The 12,365-nt window shown below is 59.7% G+C and overlaps 1 protein-coding gene across 1 annotated transcript in view; it reads right to left on the reverse strand.

Moving 5' to 3' along the window:
* Window positions 1-235: 235 nt before the first annotated feature.
* LOC122386086 (calcium-activated chloride channel regulator 4A-like) overlaps window positions 236-12,365 on the reverse strand; it is a 28,230-nt gene continuing 16,100 nt past the window's right edge. The window contains exons 2-10 of the mRNA XM_043374898.1: window positions 7,259-7,553; window positions 6,524-6,683; window positions 5,814-5,910; window positions 4,229-4,819; window positions 3,492-3,908; window positions 3,043-3,219; window positions 2,740-2,845; window positions 1,996-2,373; window positions 236-1,762 (exon numbers count right to left, since the gene is read on the reverse strand). Of these exons, the coding sequence (XP_043230833.1) occupies window positions 768-1,762; window positions 1,996-2,373; window positions 2,740-2,845; window positions 3,043-3,219; window positions 3,492-3,908; window positions 4,229-4,819; window positions 5,814-5,910; window positions 6,524-6,683; window positions 7,259-7,553 (3,216 nt within the window). The 3' untranslated portion in view covers window positions 236-767. The remainder of the gene's footprint in view (window positions 1,763-1,995; window positions 2,374-2,739; window positions 2,846-3,042; window positions 3,220-3,491; window positions 3,909-4,228; window positions 4,820-5,813; window positions 5,911-6,523; window positions 6,684-7,258; window positions 7,554-12,365) is intronic.

The following is a 12,365-nucleotide window of genomic DNA, read 5'->3' on the forward strand; positions in this document are numbered from 1 at the left end:
CCCTGATGATCCCTATTATCCCTTTTACCTATTTACTGGGAAATACATGTGCAAAAAAAAATCCAGCTCAACGCTACTTGCGATAAACCAGCGACGCAATGATGGTCCCCGAACGAATACTTTGTGCGTGCTCACGTGCAAAATAAGACCTCAGCTGACTGGTTGTGGTTAGGTACGCGCACCGCTGGCATCTAGTGGCGCGGTTCATCTCTCCAAGCCAAAGAATACAAGGTTATTTTATTGATGTCACATGTATTAGTCAGAACACATTGACTAGTCAGCACACGCGCTCACACCCATTATCCTAGCTGATGATATGAATATGTACACGTCACAAGTACCGTTCCTACCAGTGATAATGTGCAAGCAAAATGAGTTGTCGGAGAGATCGCTGCGTTCCACGATCATAGGTCGATCCCGTCGATACATCGGTGATCGGTGACATACATAGGCAACAAAGCGAAACTCAGGCGCGTAACAAAGACGATGCAGACGATAAAATTCAGCCATCACGTGAAGCTTCAACGGTCGCAGCGTTCACCAGCGATCTGTGTGCAAACAAAACAGCAGACCACGTGTGCAGTCTGGTGGGCAGCTCTCCACACTGCCAGTCAATGTCTCAGTCTGTGTGCCTCTCTCTCTCTCTCACCGGTCTGCGAGCAGCGTCCATACGCGCGATAAATATGTACACACAGCACAGTGTCGCGGAGCCTACCGCCACGTCTCTGGATCACAGTTGGATGGGCGCCCGGCCGCGCCGCGCCGCCCTACACCTGCGTCACGTTCCGCCGCTTCCTGTCGCCGGCGATGGACGCTCGAGAGCCGTGCGGAGCCTCGTCGAGGCGCGGCTTGGGCAGGGTGGGCGGCGGCGCTCGGCCTCCCGGCCGGCCGCGCTGCTGCGCCGCCACCAGCGAGTCCTTGTCGCTGGGCCAGCCGGCCGGCTCGCCGCCCTCCGAGAGCGTGTTGTTGTTGCGCTGCCGCGGGTCGGACGTCAGCGAGAGGAACGAGTCGGACGGCTGGGTGCTGACCAGCGAGCGGCCGTCGTAGGTCATGTCCTCGACGTAGGGCGTCTGGTAGCTGTTGTAGCGCGCCCGGCCGGCCGCCGAGCCCAGATGGAGGTTGGCGCTGTAGTGGCCGTAGTTGCGCGACTCTGATGGCGTGTACGGCCGCTCCGAGGTGTTGAGGATGTTGGAGGCGGTCCACATGACGGGCGTGGGACCCTCCGAGGACAGGCTGCGGCCGTGATCCTCCTTCTCCAGGTCGTAGGCGATCTTGACGGGCGTGGGCTCGCGGCTCTCCACAGTTGGTACGGTGACGGTCGTGATGTGCTGTTTGGCTCCGGTGCCCGGGTCGGGCTTCCTGCGTCGGTGGCAGAGGAAGTAGTAGAGCGCCATCAGGATGATGAGCATCATCACTCCTGCCACGCAGAGCAGCACGATCAGCAGCAGCTGGTTGTCGAAGGCGGCCGGCGTGGGCTGCACGGGGGCGGCAGTGCCGCCGGTCGGAGCAGGCGTGGTCGATGTCGGCGGCGGCGGCGGCATCACCAGCGACACGATGTTGGAAAGCTCGGCTGCGTTCCCGGCCTCGTCGACGCCACGGATAGCGAAGAAGAACATGGTGTTGACGGCGTGGAAGTCGATGACGGCGAGGCTGGGGGTACCGGCCGGTTCAGGCTGGCTCCACTCGGAGACGGTCTCACACTCAGAGAAGTGGTCTCGCAGCTGGTCCCGGCTCTCCGAGAAACGCACCTCGTAGTGGGCAACTGCAAGAAGAGAAAAGATGGTTCAATGTTTGGGATCCTCACGTTTCTTCTATCGGCCATCACCAAAACCATGTTATGTAAACGACATATGATGACAAACGGTCAGACTTCATCTTGGTGGATGCATACTTTGGAAGAAAGTGGCATCTTCATAAACCTCTGGTTGATGCGATGCCCTGACAAATTACGTGGTCCCACCACGGTGGCAAATGATGCATGGTATAAGGTCTCACCTCTGGTCTCTGGTTTGTCGAAGTCGTTGCCGGGCGCCGACCAGCTGAAAGCGATCGTCTGCTCGTCAGCGTTGGTCTCTGCGCGGAGGTCGGTGACCCGGTTGGGCGGGTACCGGTCGGCCGTTGGGTCGGCGTCTCCAGTGACCAGGAGGCTACCGCCGGAGGCGGTGCGTCGCAGGTCAAACATCGGCACAGAGGTGATGGGGCCAACCGTGGAACCGCAGCAGGGCCCCGCCGCCGGGTCACGGCCGGTGACGACCCGCGCGCGCGCGCCGCCCACCTCGACCCGCACGGTGAAGAGCTGACCGGCGTCCGACAGCGCGCCGAACTCGGCGAAGTAGCGCGAGTAGATGCCGTCGCCGTACAGGATGTCCGGAACTGCCGACAAAAGGCGCGATCAGCCGTGACGTCTTCGTTGGCTTTCGTTACATGGTATCATTTACTCCTTTTGTCGGTCATTAAATAACTTCTACATGCAGAAGTGATGTGAGAGAACTCGGAGGTATAGCTGCCCGGTTCACCGTGTCACCAAACAGCTTATTATTCTGAATGAATTGATCTGGGCTTGCATGACCTGATAAACGTCAAATGATATATTAGGCGTAATAAGCACGTGTTTCGATTATTAGAAGCCAAGCTACGAGCCCCTACATAATTGACGTGCCTCGATATCTCAGTGTAAAACAGCCATCAGCGCCATGTCATTACAGCCTAGCTCTGGCCACCGATATAGGCGATCCTCACCTGCGAGGCCGTTGTCGAGCAGCTGGATCGTGGCCTCGCGGCCGTCCGGTCCGGTCACCACCGCCTCCACCTGAGCGTTGATGACCGGCGCGCTGCCCTGCATCACCTGTGGACGACCCGCGGGCGTGAGCGCGCCACTTTCCGAGAGCGGCCGCCGCGCCGGCGCCCAGACGCGCTCTCAATTACGGCCATACATCAGCCGCGCGCTGATTTATCGAAACGACCGGCCGTTTTTCGGCTCGGGGCGGGTTTGATGGAACGGGGACGGCGGGCGCGAGAGGAGTCGTGCACGGCATCACTCACCGAGGCGTAGACGATGAGTGGCGCGCCGGTGGCGTTCAGGGTGCCCGTGGCGTCGGCGCTGGTCCACACCTCTGTCCGCACCGTGTCCTCCGAGGAGGACGGCGAGGACATGACCTGCACGACGATGCTGCTGTGCGACGGAGCCAGGTTGTCGATCACGTACTCCCATTCTCCTTGCTGAAAACGGAGGGCAAAACCGCATGAGGCCATGGTGCATTGTGTCCGCATTTTACAGGTCTGCATGTAAGGCTGATCAAGCTCCGCGCAAAGCCTCTTAATGACTTTATATATGTCCCGCAATGCCTAAAAAGAAACGCCTTGGACCGTTGCACGATGTTATCTTTTCGCTCCAAATCATAAATTGACTCGATACAATCTGCTGTGCCAGCATAAATGACTGTCAGCGACTTCTGCGAACGCTTCCTTGCAGCAGTCAGGTCCCGACTTACCACAGGGTCGATGCGGATGTACTGCAGGTGGTTGGTGGTGTCCGGGTACATGTAGACGGACCGCAGCTCGCCGCCGGGCCGCCGCAGCTTCACGTGGCCGATCTCGCTGCGCGTGTTGTACAGCACCGTCAGCGTGGTGTTGACGCCCAGCGTCGTATCGATCAGGAATCTGCCGCGCACCTTTTGGCCGTTACCGACGAACTGCTGGTCCTCCACGCGCACCATCAGCCGCCGCTTGTCCGAGATGTACTTGTCCAGCGCGTGCACGTAGGCGTCAGCCAGCGCGTGGAACACGCTGATAGAGGTCTGGTCGCCCAGCCACGAGTCCTCCACCAGGATCACGTCGCCACCGGTCGCCGTGGCAACGCGTGACAAACCCGGGGTCTCGTTGGGGTAGAACACCATCACTAGCCGCACCTGAAGGAAGAAGACGTGTTGTAATGACGTGGGAAAAATAGACTTTGAGTAATAATTGTAGGCTTAGGGAAATGACGAAAAGCTTGCCCTATTGGCAAGCAGCACATAAAGCTGAAATAAATACTTAGGCCGATGTTACCAAAAATTTTAGACATCGACGTTCATTCTGTTATCAAACCACACTGATTACGCGGAAAGTATCAAAATCGCTGCCGATCTCTACCACGAAAATCCTCAAAACAAAAATGCAGCCTTCTGACAGACACTATCAGTATCAGCCCGAGGAAAGACAGCGTCAGTTCCTGGGTCGATCGACTTACCCTGTTTTCCTGCAGCCTGACGGTCATGTAGTCGATGTCGGCGTCGCTGGGCTGGTTACGACTGTTCTGCTGGTTGCCCGTCACCCAGATCAGTGTGGAGCCGGGCGCCCGGTCTCCGAGGGACTGCAGCGCGCCGTCCACGGCCGCCCTCCAGCTCTTGTTGTCCTCCATGACATCGTCGGCGATGGGCGGCAGGTTGGCCAGCTCGCCGCGGCCCATAAGCAGGTCGGGCACCGTGGTCAGGTTGCGGTCGGTCGTGTAGGAGGAGCCGAAGTGGCCGATTCCGACCTGGATGCCCGTCGGAGCGTCCCAGTTGACGAACTTGCGGATGGAGCTGCTGACAAAGTCCCAGCGTTCCTGCTGGCGCATCGTGGCCGAGCTCTCGAGAAGAAAGAAGAAGCGATCCGGGGCAGCCTTGACCACGCTGAAGTCGACCGGCGGCGGGCTGGACTCGATCCTGGGCGGGTTGATGCCACCGCGGAAGTCGTCGTGGCTCTGCATCACTTCCCAGACGGACCTTTCGCCGCACAACAAGTTGTGCTTGGTCGGAGCCGCCCCGTCGTGACTGTCGGAATCGCAGAACGGCTTCGCCTGTAACAGCACGAGCCAACAGCCATTAGAGTCCGATCTTTATTGTCCGTAAATCACGATGTGTGTCCGAGTTAAGGGAAGTGCTCGTGCCGTAGCACGCGATACAACTAAGTGATCCGTATACGGCAAAGCTCTCTTTATCAGATTAGGTAGCCACTGAACTCACGATCCCATAATGAGACCACAAAAACGCATCGATCTTGTCGGCTGCATCTGGGCAGACGAATTGGATCTGTATCAGGACCCAGTCACGATCGCTAGGTGGGCATCGAAAACACGCTCGTGGTCATGCCCACTGGAGATCAGCCGGTCCGACATGTTCTGACGGCTGCGTGCCGCTAACCGGCGCCGGGTGGAGAGCGGGCCGGTTTTTACAGCGGTGAGGAGGCCGGAGGGGGGCAGAGAGCGGACAGAGGAGTGAGCACGGTACGGAGGTGCGCCTCGTGCGTGTCCCGCACCACTCAGCCTTAGATAGAGATGCAATCAGACCGGCGCCGGCCGCTGCCGCGTTTTTGTGAGAAATGATTGCCCCTGTGCTGGGGTAGTAATCAAAGAGGGAGGGGGTACATGATGCATCGCATACCAGATCAGGCTACAGACATGACGAAAATGCGCAGGAAGCAGTTTCCTCACATCCTTCCTGCACGGCGCGCCTCTGCGATGACGGAGTTCGTTCGAACCGCGCAGCTGCACCGATTTTCCCGGCCAGTGATTAATGACAGGTGCGCCAGCAGGAAAACCGGCGATCGGCACATAGTTCGGCCGCATAGTGCTCTCCTTTCCTGACAATTACACACAGGCCCCCGACCACAAAGCGGAGGGGCTGTACCGATGACGGCGCTCTACCGCAAGACTTACAAAGAGGGATCGCGTAGACCACAAAGAGAACGGAACCGCCCGGTGCAAATTGGCTCAGGGAGCCGTTACACTGCGGGCCCTAAATCTTATCATCGGCAGCGGACCCAGCCACAACCACCGGAACTGCGGTACATACCTGGGCGGACGAGTGCAGCGCAGACTCGCCGGTCGAGTCGCTCGAGTTTGTCAGCGGCACGAAGGTGCACTTGTTGGAGCTGGGCTCGCATCCGGGCCTGGAACACACACGGCGAGTGGGCCGCCTCTGTCAGACTCAGGTCGTTCAGATTCATGGGTCATGCAAACCACTTGCAGGAGCACCCGGCGATTCTCTCGAGTCACGGCCACACGGACAGTTCACGTGAAACCTGGCTACCGTGCAGCGCCATCGGAGCATAAAACACCGGCCGCCGCTGGCCGAGCCGCGGCTCTTTCCCACACCGCCCGTCACGTTCCCACGATATAGCAGACAGGTCAGACAAGTACTATTACATGAAGGAAGTTTGCTCGCATTGAAACTGGTCCAATTATCGCGCGCATTTTTAGTGGTGCTACAATGCGTACGCACTCGTAGTGACCTTGAGTCTCCAAATCCCCGGCTATATATCAAACATCTCGTTCCCGCAGAAACTGTATCAAAAAGTATCCGTCGTAATCTTGCATAAGGCGGTTGACTTTTCCTCCGAGAACAATAACAAGTCGAGCTGTCATGCGAGGACAGGTTTAAAACTCGCTCAGATAATCCGCGATATGATAATCTGGGCTCGATCGGCGGCTGTGTCGGGCGGTATTTCCACACAATAGCCCGCAGTGCTCCGAATGGCCCGGAAGACTGAGTGGAGTACTCACGGTGTGATGGTGCCGGCGACGGTGGCGTCGGCGCAGCCGGTGGGCGCCCACTGGCCGGCCGACTGCTGGTAGAAGGACGGGTACAGTGGGTCCTCGGCGTAGCCGGCCTCCTCGAATACGCCCCAGCGGTACTTGGTCCACTCGTGCACCAGCACGCGAGCTGCGACAAAACAACGACACTTGGTCAGAGGACGGGCGGTTCTTTGGCAGGCGCGGCGATCCTGTGACACGATGTCAGAGCCGGCGCCCGTGTCCGGCAGACAGGCGCATCTGTCAGGCGCCCGGCGCGGTGGACGCCCAGTGATGGATGGCGATGTCGGCCGGTCGGCGGCGCCGACTGACGCCGCCGTCCGGTGACAGGCGCCGCACCACGCCCGCGGGCTCCCGGGCAGCAACCCCACGCCCCGGGCTCCCGTGCTGCCTCCCCGTGAGGCGGCGGACCGCTCTCCGGCCGGCTGCGGAGCCCGGGTCAGCTCGGCCGCGCTGCGTGTCTGAGATGTGGACCGTAACGCGCACTCCGCAGCGCCGGCTAATGACGGGGTGTCAGCCGGCCAGATGAGTGCTCTCAAAACGTGCCGAACGGCCGCACATAATGTGGGTCGGAAGCGGCGCATTCCGCGGACGCCAGCATTAGATGAACGGGTTATCGCGTTGCAACTAATGGCTAGAAGGGACCGTATCAATCACCTCGAGTTGGGGTCACTCTGGCTACTTCCTGTGTCGCAATGCTCTTACCTCGGTCCTCGCTGGGCTGGTCATCGGTGACGTAGTCGGCGGCGAACTGGACGAAGGCGCCCGGCTGTCCGCAGAGACCGGCCTGGTGCGTCCACGGCGCCGCGCCGTACACCGGGTGGGCAGAGCTGACCCTTACGTCCGACGTCAGGTAGCTCTGGGTGGTGGCCTGGCCGGGCGTGGCGCCGCCCGTGCAGCTGCGGGGCCATGAGTTCGGCACCACCACCGTCACGTCGCCAAAATAGGCGCGTCGATTGGTAGCCGTGTACAGGTACGAAGAGGCATTGGTGATCAGCGCCTGAAACAACAGAAAACATCGATGAGTGCTCCTGCGGCGGCGGTTGTTCCTACTCTCGCTCGGCGGGTGGAGCAGTGTTTTTGCAGCCAGGCGTTATCTGTGATCTGTTGCAGTGTTGTTGTTGGGTATCTGAGAACGTGACTGCCGTGAGATTCAGGCGGCAGCTGCCCCGCCCTGTACGCGCAGCGCCTGCACTTTACACTCTGATCGTTTGGCGTCTGGCCAGACCTTTATCGCGTACATACGGTGCACCGATGGCTGGAATGCAGGCTAAGACAAAGCCGCCCAGGCTGGCGCGGCTGGTAGTCGGTGGTGTTGAGAGGCTGCGATCGCTCCCATCGGCACCTGAGCGGGGCTGAGTGCGGACAGCATGTGGCCCAAATGAACTGCAGATTGCGCCGTCAGCTGGCGAGCAGCTGCCGTTCGACGCCGCGGGGTAAGTCAAGCCCAGTCAGCGGGTTGTCAGTGAGGCCCGGCAGCGGCATGTGGTGTAGATGATGGCCAGCGGCTTCCAGGTAAATCGTCAGAGCAACGCTGCCATCACTGCGCGTGATGGATTAGACAGATGAAAAAGAGGGGGACGCTGACCGATCGCCGCCGAGGCCCAGAAGAAAAAGATGGAACATCGTTTTTTAGACAAAGAGGTCTGTCGAAATAGAGGAGACACCTTGGAACCATGTCGAAAAATAAACTATTCATCACTGCCAAGGAATGACAATAGCATTCAGGATTTCGGTTCCCAGAGAATGAATATTTGTGTGTCGCTGGCCTTGGACAGCTCGGCGGCAGAACAGAGTGGACGAACAAACACGAGAATAGGACGAGCAGTGAATTGAGAACCCACCGCGAGGGGCCGACCGACCGGCAAGAACAATGAAATTCCGAGAGCGCGACCCGCTGGGTCGCTGTCACTGGACCCCTGTAATCCTTCCGGCCCGGGCCTCATTTGTCGGCATGAGACGGTCGGCACACCTCTCACCCCGAACAGAGCGATTGGTGCCGGTAATCCTCCAGCACACGGCAGCTAAACTAACACGGGACGGCCGCACGTCCGCCCCAGCGCCCCGCCGGCGCCCCTGCCACTGTCGACGCCTTGTGTGTGCGCCACTATTGTGTTCCGAATCGGGCGTACAGAATCGGCGCGGCTGCCGCGCGGGGATCGCCATCAATAGCTGTGACGAGCGCACCGGAACGGGCGGCCCTCGCCGCTCAATGCGGCCGAGAGGGCGCAGAAAGGAGGAGGCGGGACGACAGGGCCTGTGCGCCGCCCCTGCGGGAGTCCGCCGCGCGACCCCCTGGTGTCGGGACGGGAGGGGTCGTGGGACAGGCGCGAGGAGCCCGGACCGGACTGAAGGACGGAGCGCGCGGCGAGACCCGTGATGGATGGTCCCTGACGAGCTAACGCTCTATTAGGAGCGAAGGGCGTGGGTCCGAGACGGTCCGCCCACACGGACACGGTCCGAGAGCGGCAGATGAACCGTGCACGCTGCGCCGAGCGCTGCCGATCAGCGCAGCACTCGGCGCCGTCTGCGATGAAAGCTTGTTGATCCGCAGTGCATCGATCCGTCATCAGAGCAGCGCTGCTCCCGAGCGCACGCTTTGATCGGAGCTGACCAGACGATGTTTCTCTCCGCCTCAAAGCCCACCGACATCGATACAGCTGTCGGGCAGCTTCACCCTAGTGAGTTTGCCGACGCCGGTCAGCGTTACCCAACCCCTCCTCTGTTTGATCTTCGACCCAAACCCAAACGCCGACCGCCTCGAGACGCTCCAGCACCTGCCGCTCAGCTCGGTCTCACGCCGGTGTGGATAATCAAACACCGGTCCGGCCCGCCTCCGCAGGTCAAGAGGTAGCGACGGGAGCGGTATCGGAACCTGCCGTGAATCTGGGCCAGGAACTGGCTCGTCGGCTGACCCGACTTCCCGGCCGCCGCGCCATGACCGGCCGAAAACCGGCCGACCTCTGACCTGAGCGCGTCACGTCACACCTGACGTGACGCCGGTGGCCGTGATTCGCGGGCGCCGTGACGGACGCCACAATGAGCCGCCTCCGCCGGACTCCGGGACCACAGTGACCCGGCGACGGAGGCGGCGGCCCGGTGGGAACGGGCGGCCACGGGATGACCGGCCGGCGCTGGGAGAGGCGCCGCCGAGAAAACACGGCGCCGAGCGATGACGCGACACGTTGGAGCGATGGCTGTTCCCCGGCGCGGAGGCAGCTCCAGCGTCGACTCGGTAGGGTAATTCCCACCATTATCGCTCGTTTGCAGACGGCTCCCGTAAGGCATTCTAAAGCGAAAACAATTTATCCAATGCTTAACGAAGCGGATCGGTCGGCCTTCTGGCTAAGCAGCCGCCGGGATGTGCGGAAGGTAACGCGTTGTTTCTCGCGTTTGATTTACGAGACCTCCCCGAGTTGCGTAACGTTGCACTCGCGCTCGTACTAGCGGCGGGAGCAGCCGTAATCCGCAGCTGTCGGGCAGTTTGTCGGAGTTATATTCGCGGTGTAGCGCTGTCGCCACCGCCCCCGACTGTCTCCTGTCATGTTGCGCTCTGCGGGCCGTGTCGGAAGAAGGAGCTGTGAAACAGGCGCACGGTCGGGCCGCACACCTTAACCCGCGCCCTGCTGGGGGGGTGTTTGAACACCCCCCCTTGTGGTTTTTCGCAAATATCTCAAAAACGGCGGCGCGGAGCGCCGCCGTTTTTGGTACACCTTATCATACATCAATTCTACACATGTTGTTAAAATTTCAGACCAAGGTCATTCAAGGTCAGGTCACCAGGTCACTTGAAGTGACCTCACCTCATAAAAACTTTCAATGTCTGTCATAGCTACACCGAGTGACCGATCGCTTTGAAACTTTCAGCGATTGCTAAGAGCAATAGCATGTACAAAATGTATATCTCAGAATTTTGATATAGATGACCTAAGGTCAGGTCAATTTTGCGACCTCCCCATTATAAGTCAATGGGATAAAATTGAAATGCGCCTCTTTTGGATGAAAGACATTATAAACACTCCCAAACACCGAATTACAAGTGGTTTAGACACACTGAACTTGAAAATGGTGTCCGTGACCCTTGTTTATGCCCTGAGGTCATCTTAGGTCACGAATGGTATCTAACAGTTTTCCGCAAATAACTTTTGATAGAGGCATGCTAGAGCGATGAAAACGCCTTAGATGTGTTCAGCTCGACGATACGGATCGACTGATATGCAACATGACCCTTTCCGGTCAGGTCATGACCTTGACCTGAGGTCAAATTTTCAAGTTGACCTTTCAAGGTCAAGTTATAGTTCATTCGATGCGTCTTGACGAGAGAAACACGATGCCGGTAAAAGTAAGCTCGTACAAGGCTTGGGTCAAAAGTTATTGCAGAAAAACTGTTTTCGAAAAAATCGGTTATTTTTGCAGTTTTTGCCCCCTGCAGGCAAAACTGTTGACGTTAGGTCAAATCTGAGAGAATTACTCAGAAAGGGCGATAATAGGGCTATCGAATGCGCTTTTCCGCGGCGCTGTAGCTCTATTGGTTCCCGAGTTATGCGTTGGCTTCTTGGAAATTTTCGACATTCGACCTGGAAATCGGCGAAATTTTGCCTTCAATGACCTCTGGTGACCTGACCTTTGACCTGACCAAAAAATTGACCGAAGTGATTTCGTCATTATTTTTTACGCTCTTTCGAACGCCGCCTTCCGCGTATCGCTACGTGGCCCAGGAGCCGAGTTACAAGGGGGGTGTTCAAACACCCCCCCCCCCAGCAGGGCGTGGAAATCCAGGACCCCCAGCAGGGCGCGGGTTAATTCCCGCCGTGCGCGGCGACCCGTCCGCCCCTCGGCGCCCGGAATACACGGACAGAGAGACCACAAAGCCGGCGGCCGGGCGGCTCTGGGCGGAGTCGGTGACCGGCCGCGACCCGCTGGGCAGTCTCTGGCCGCGTGACGCGCCGTGACTGAGCGACTCCGGGTGACTCGCACCTCCACCGACCGTTTCCCATTCACTGCCGAGCCGCGCTGCACGCAGCGGAAAAACGCCTCGCGGCAAACGCCCTCTGAGATCGCGTCCCGCTCGGCCATTCAGAAAAACGCGGTCGGCGCGGCGACAAAAAGCTAGTTCCGGGGACGGGGGCGGCGGTTGGGCGCACGCCGCGCCGCGCGTCCACCCGCTCGACGCCTGAGATGGACGTCTCGGCGGCCACCGACGTAGGACACGCCCAGCGCGGGCGTCAGGCCGGTACACTGACCCACTAACGCCCGAGGTGGTGGTTACCTTTAATTACTGGCGTAAACGACCGACCGGCGCCGGCAGCCGCATGGGCGCGAGACGACGCGCTGCGCCGCCGGCGTCAATGCCTCCCGAATAGATGAATATCTGGACCTAACGGGTATTGGAGTTAGTGCGCGCCGGAGCACCGCGCACGCCCGTCCATCCTCAGCATCTGGGTCATCTTGCATGCATAAGCGTACGCGCGCGGCGCCGAGGGCGGGGCGGCGTTCAGAAGCGCTCCGAGCGCCGTTAGGTCGTGGGCGGGCCGGGTCGTAACGCGCCGCGAGGTCGGCCGTGAGCGGGTCACCTCTCTGGGCACCGGGTGCGCGCCTGGGCGTGACGCCGACGAACCGAACGACGGGCGGCGGCACGAGCCCGCCGCTGTGCGACGCTGCCTCTGACACCACTACCGGGCCAACACAGCGGATTCGGTTACGCGACGGGCGGCGAACTGTGAAGGGTGGAGCGGCGGTTGCGGGATGCGGGTCGCATTGCGCCGGCTGGGGCGTGTCGAAATGAGCTGCGAAGACGCACCGGCAGCGCTGT

This window comes from Amphibalanus amphitrite, unplaced genomic scaffold (assembly GCF_019059575.1).
Source record: "Amphibalanus amphitrite isolate SeventyFive unplaced genomic scaffold, NRLGWU_Aamphi_draft 000240F_arrow, whole genome shotgun sequence".
Classification (NCBI taxonomy): domain Eukaryota; kingdom Metazoa; phylum Arthropoda; class Thecostraca; order Balanomorpha; family Balanidae; genus Amphibalanus; species Amphibalanus amphitrite.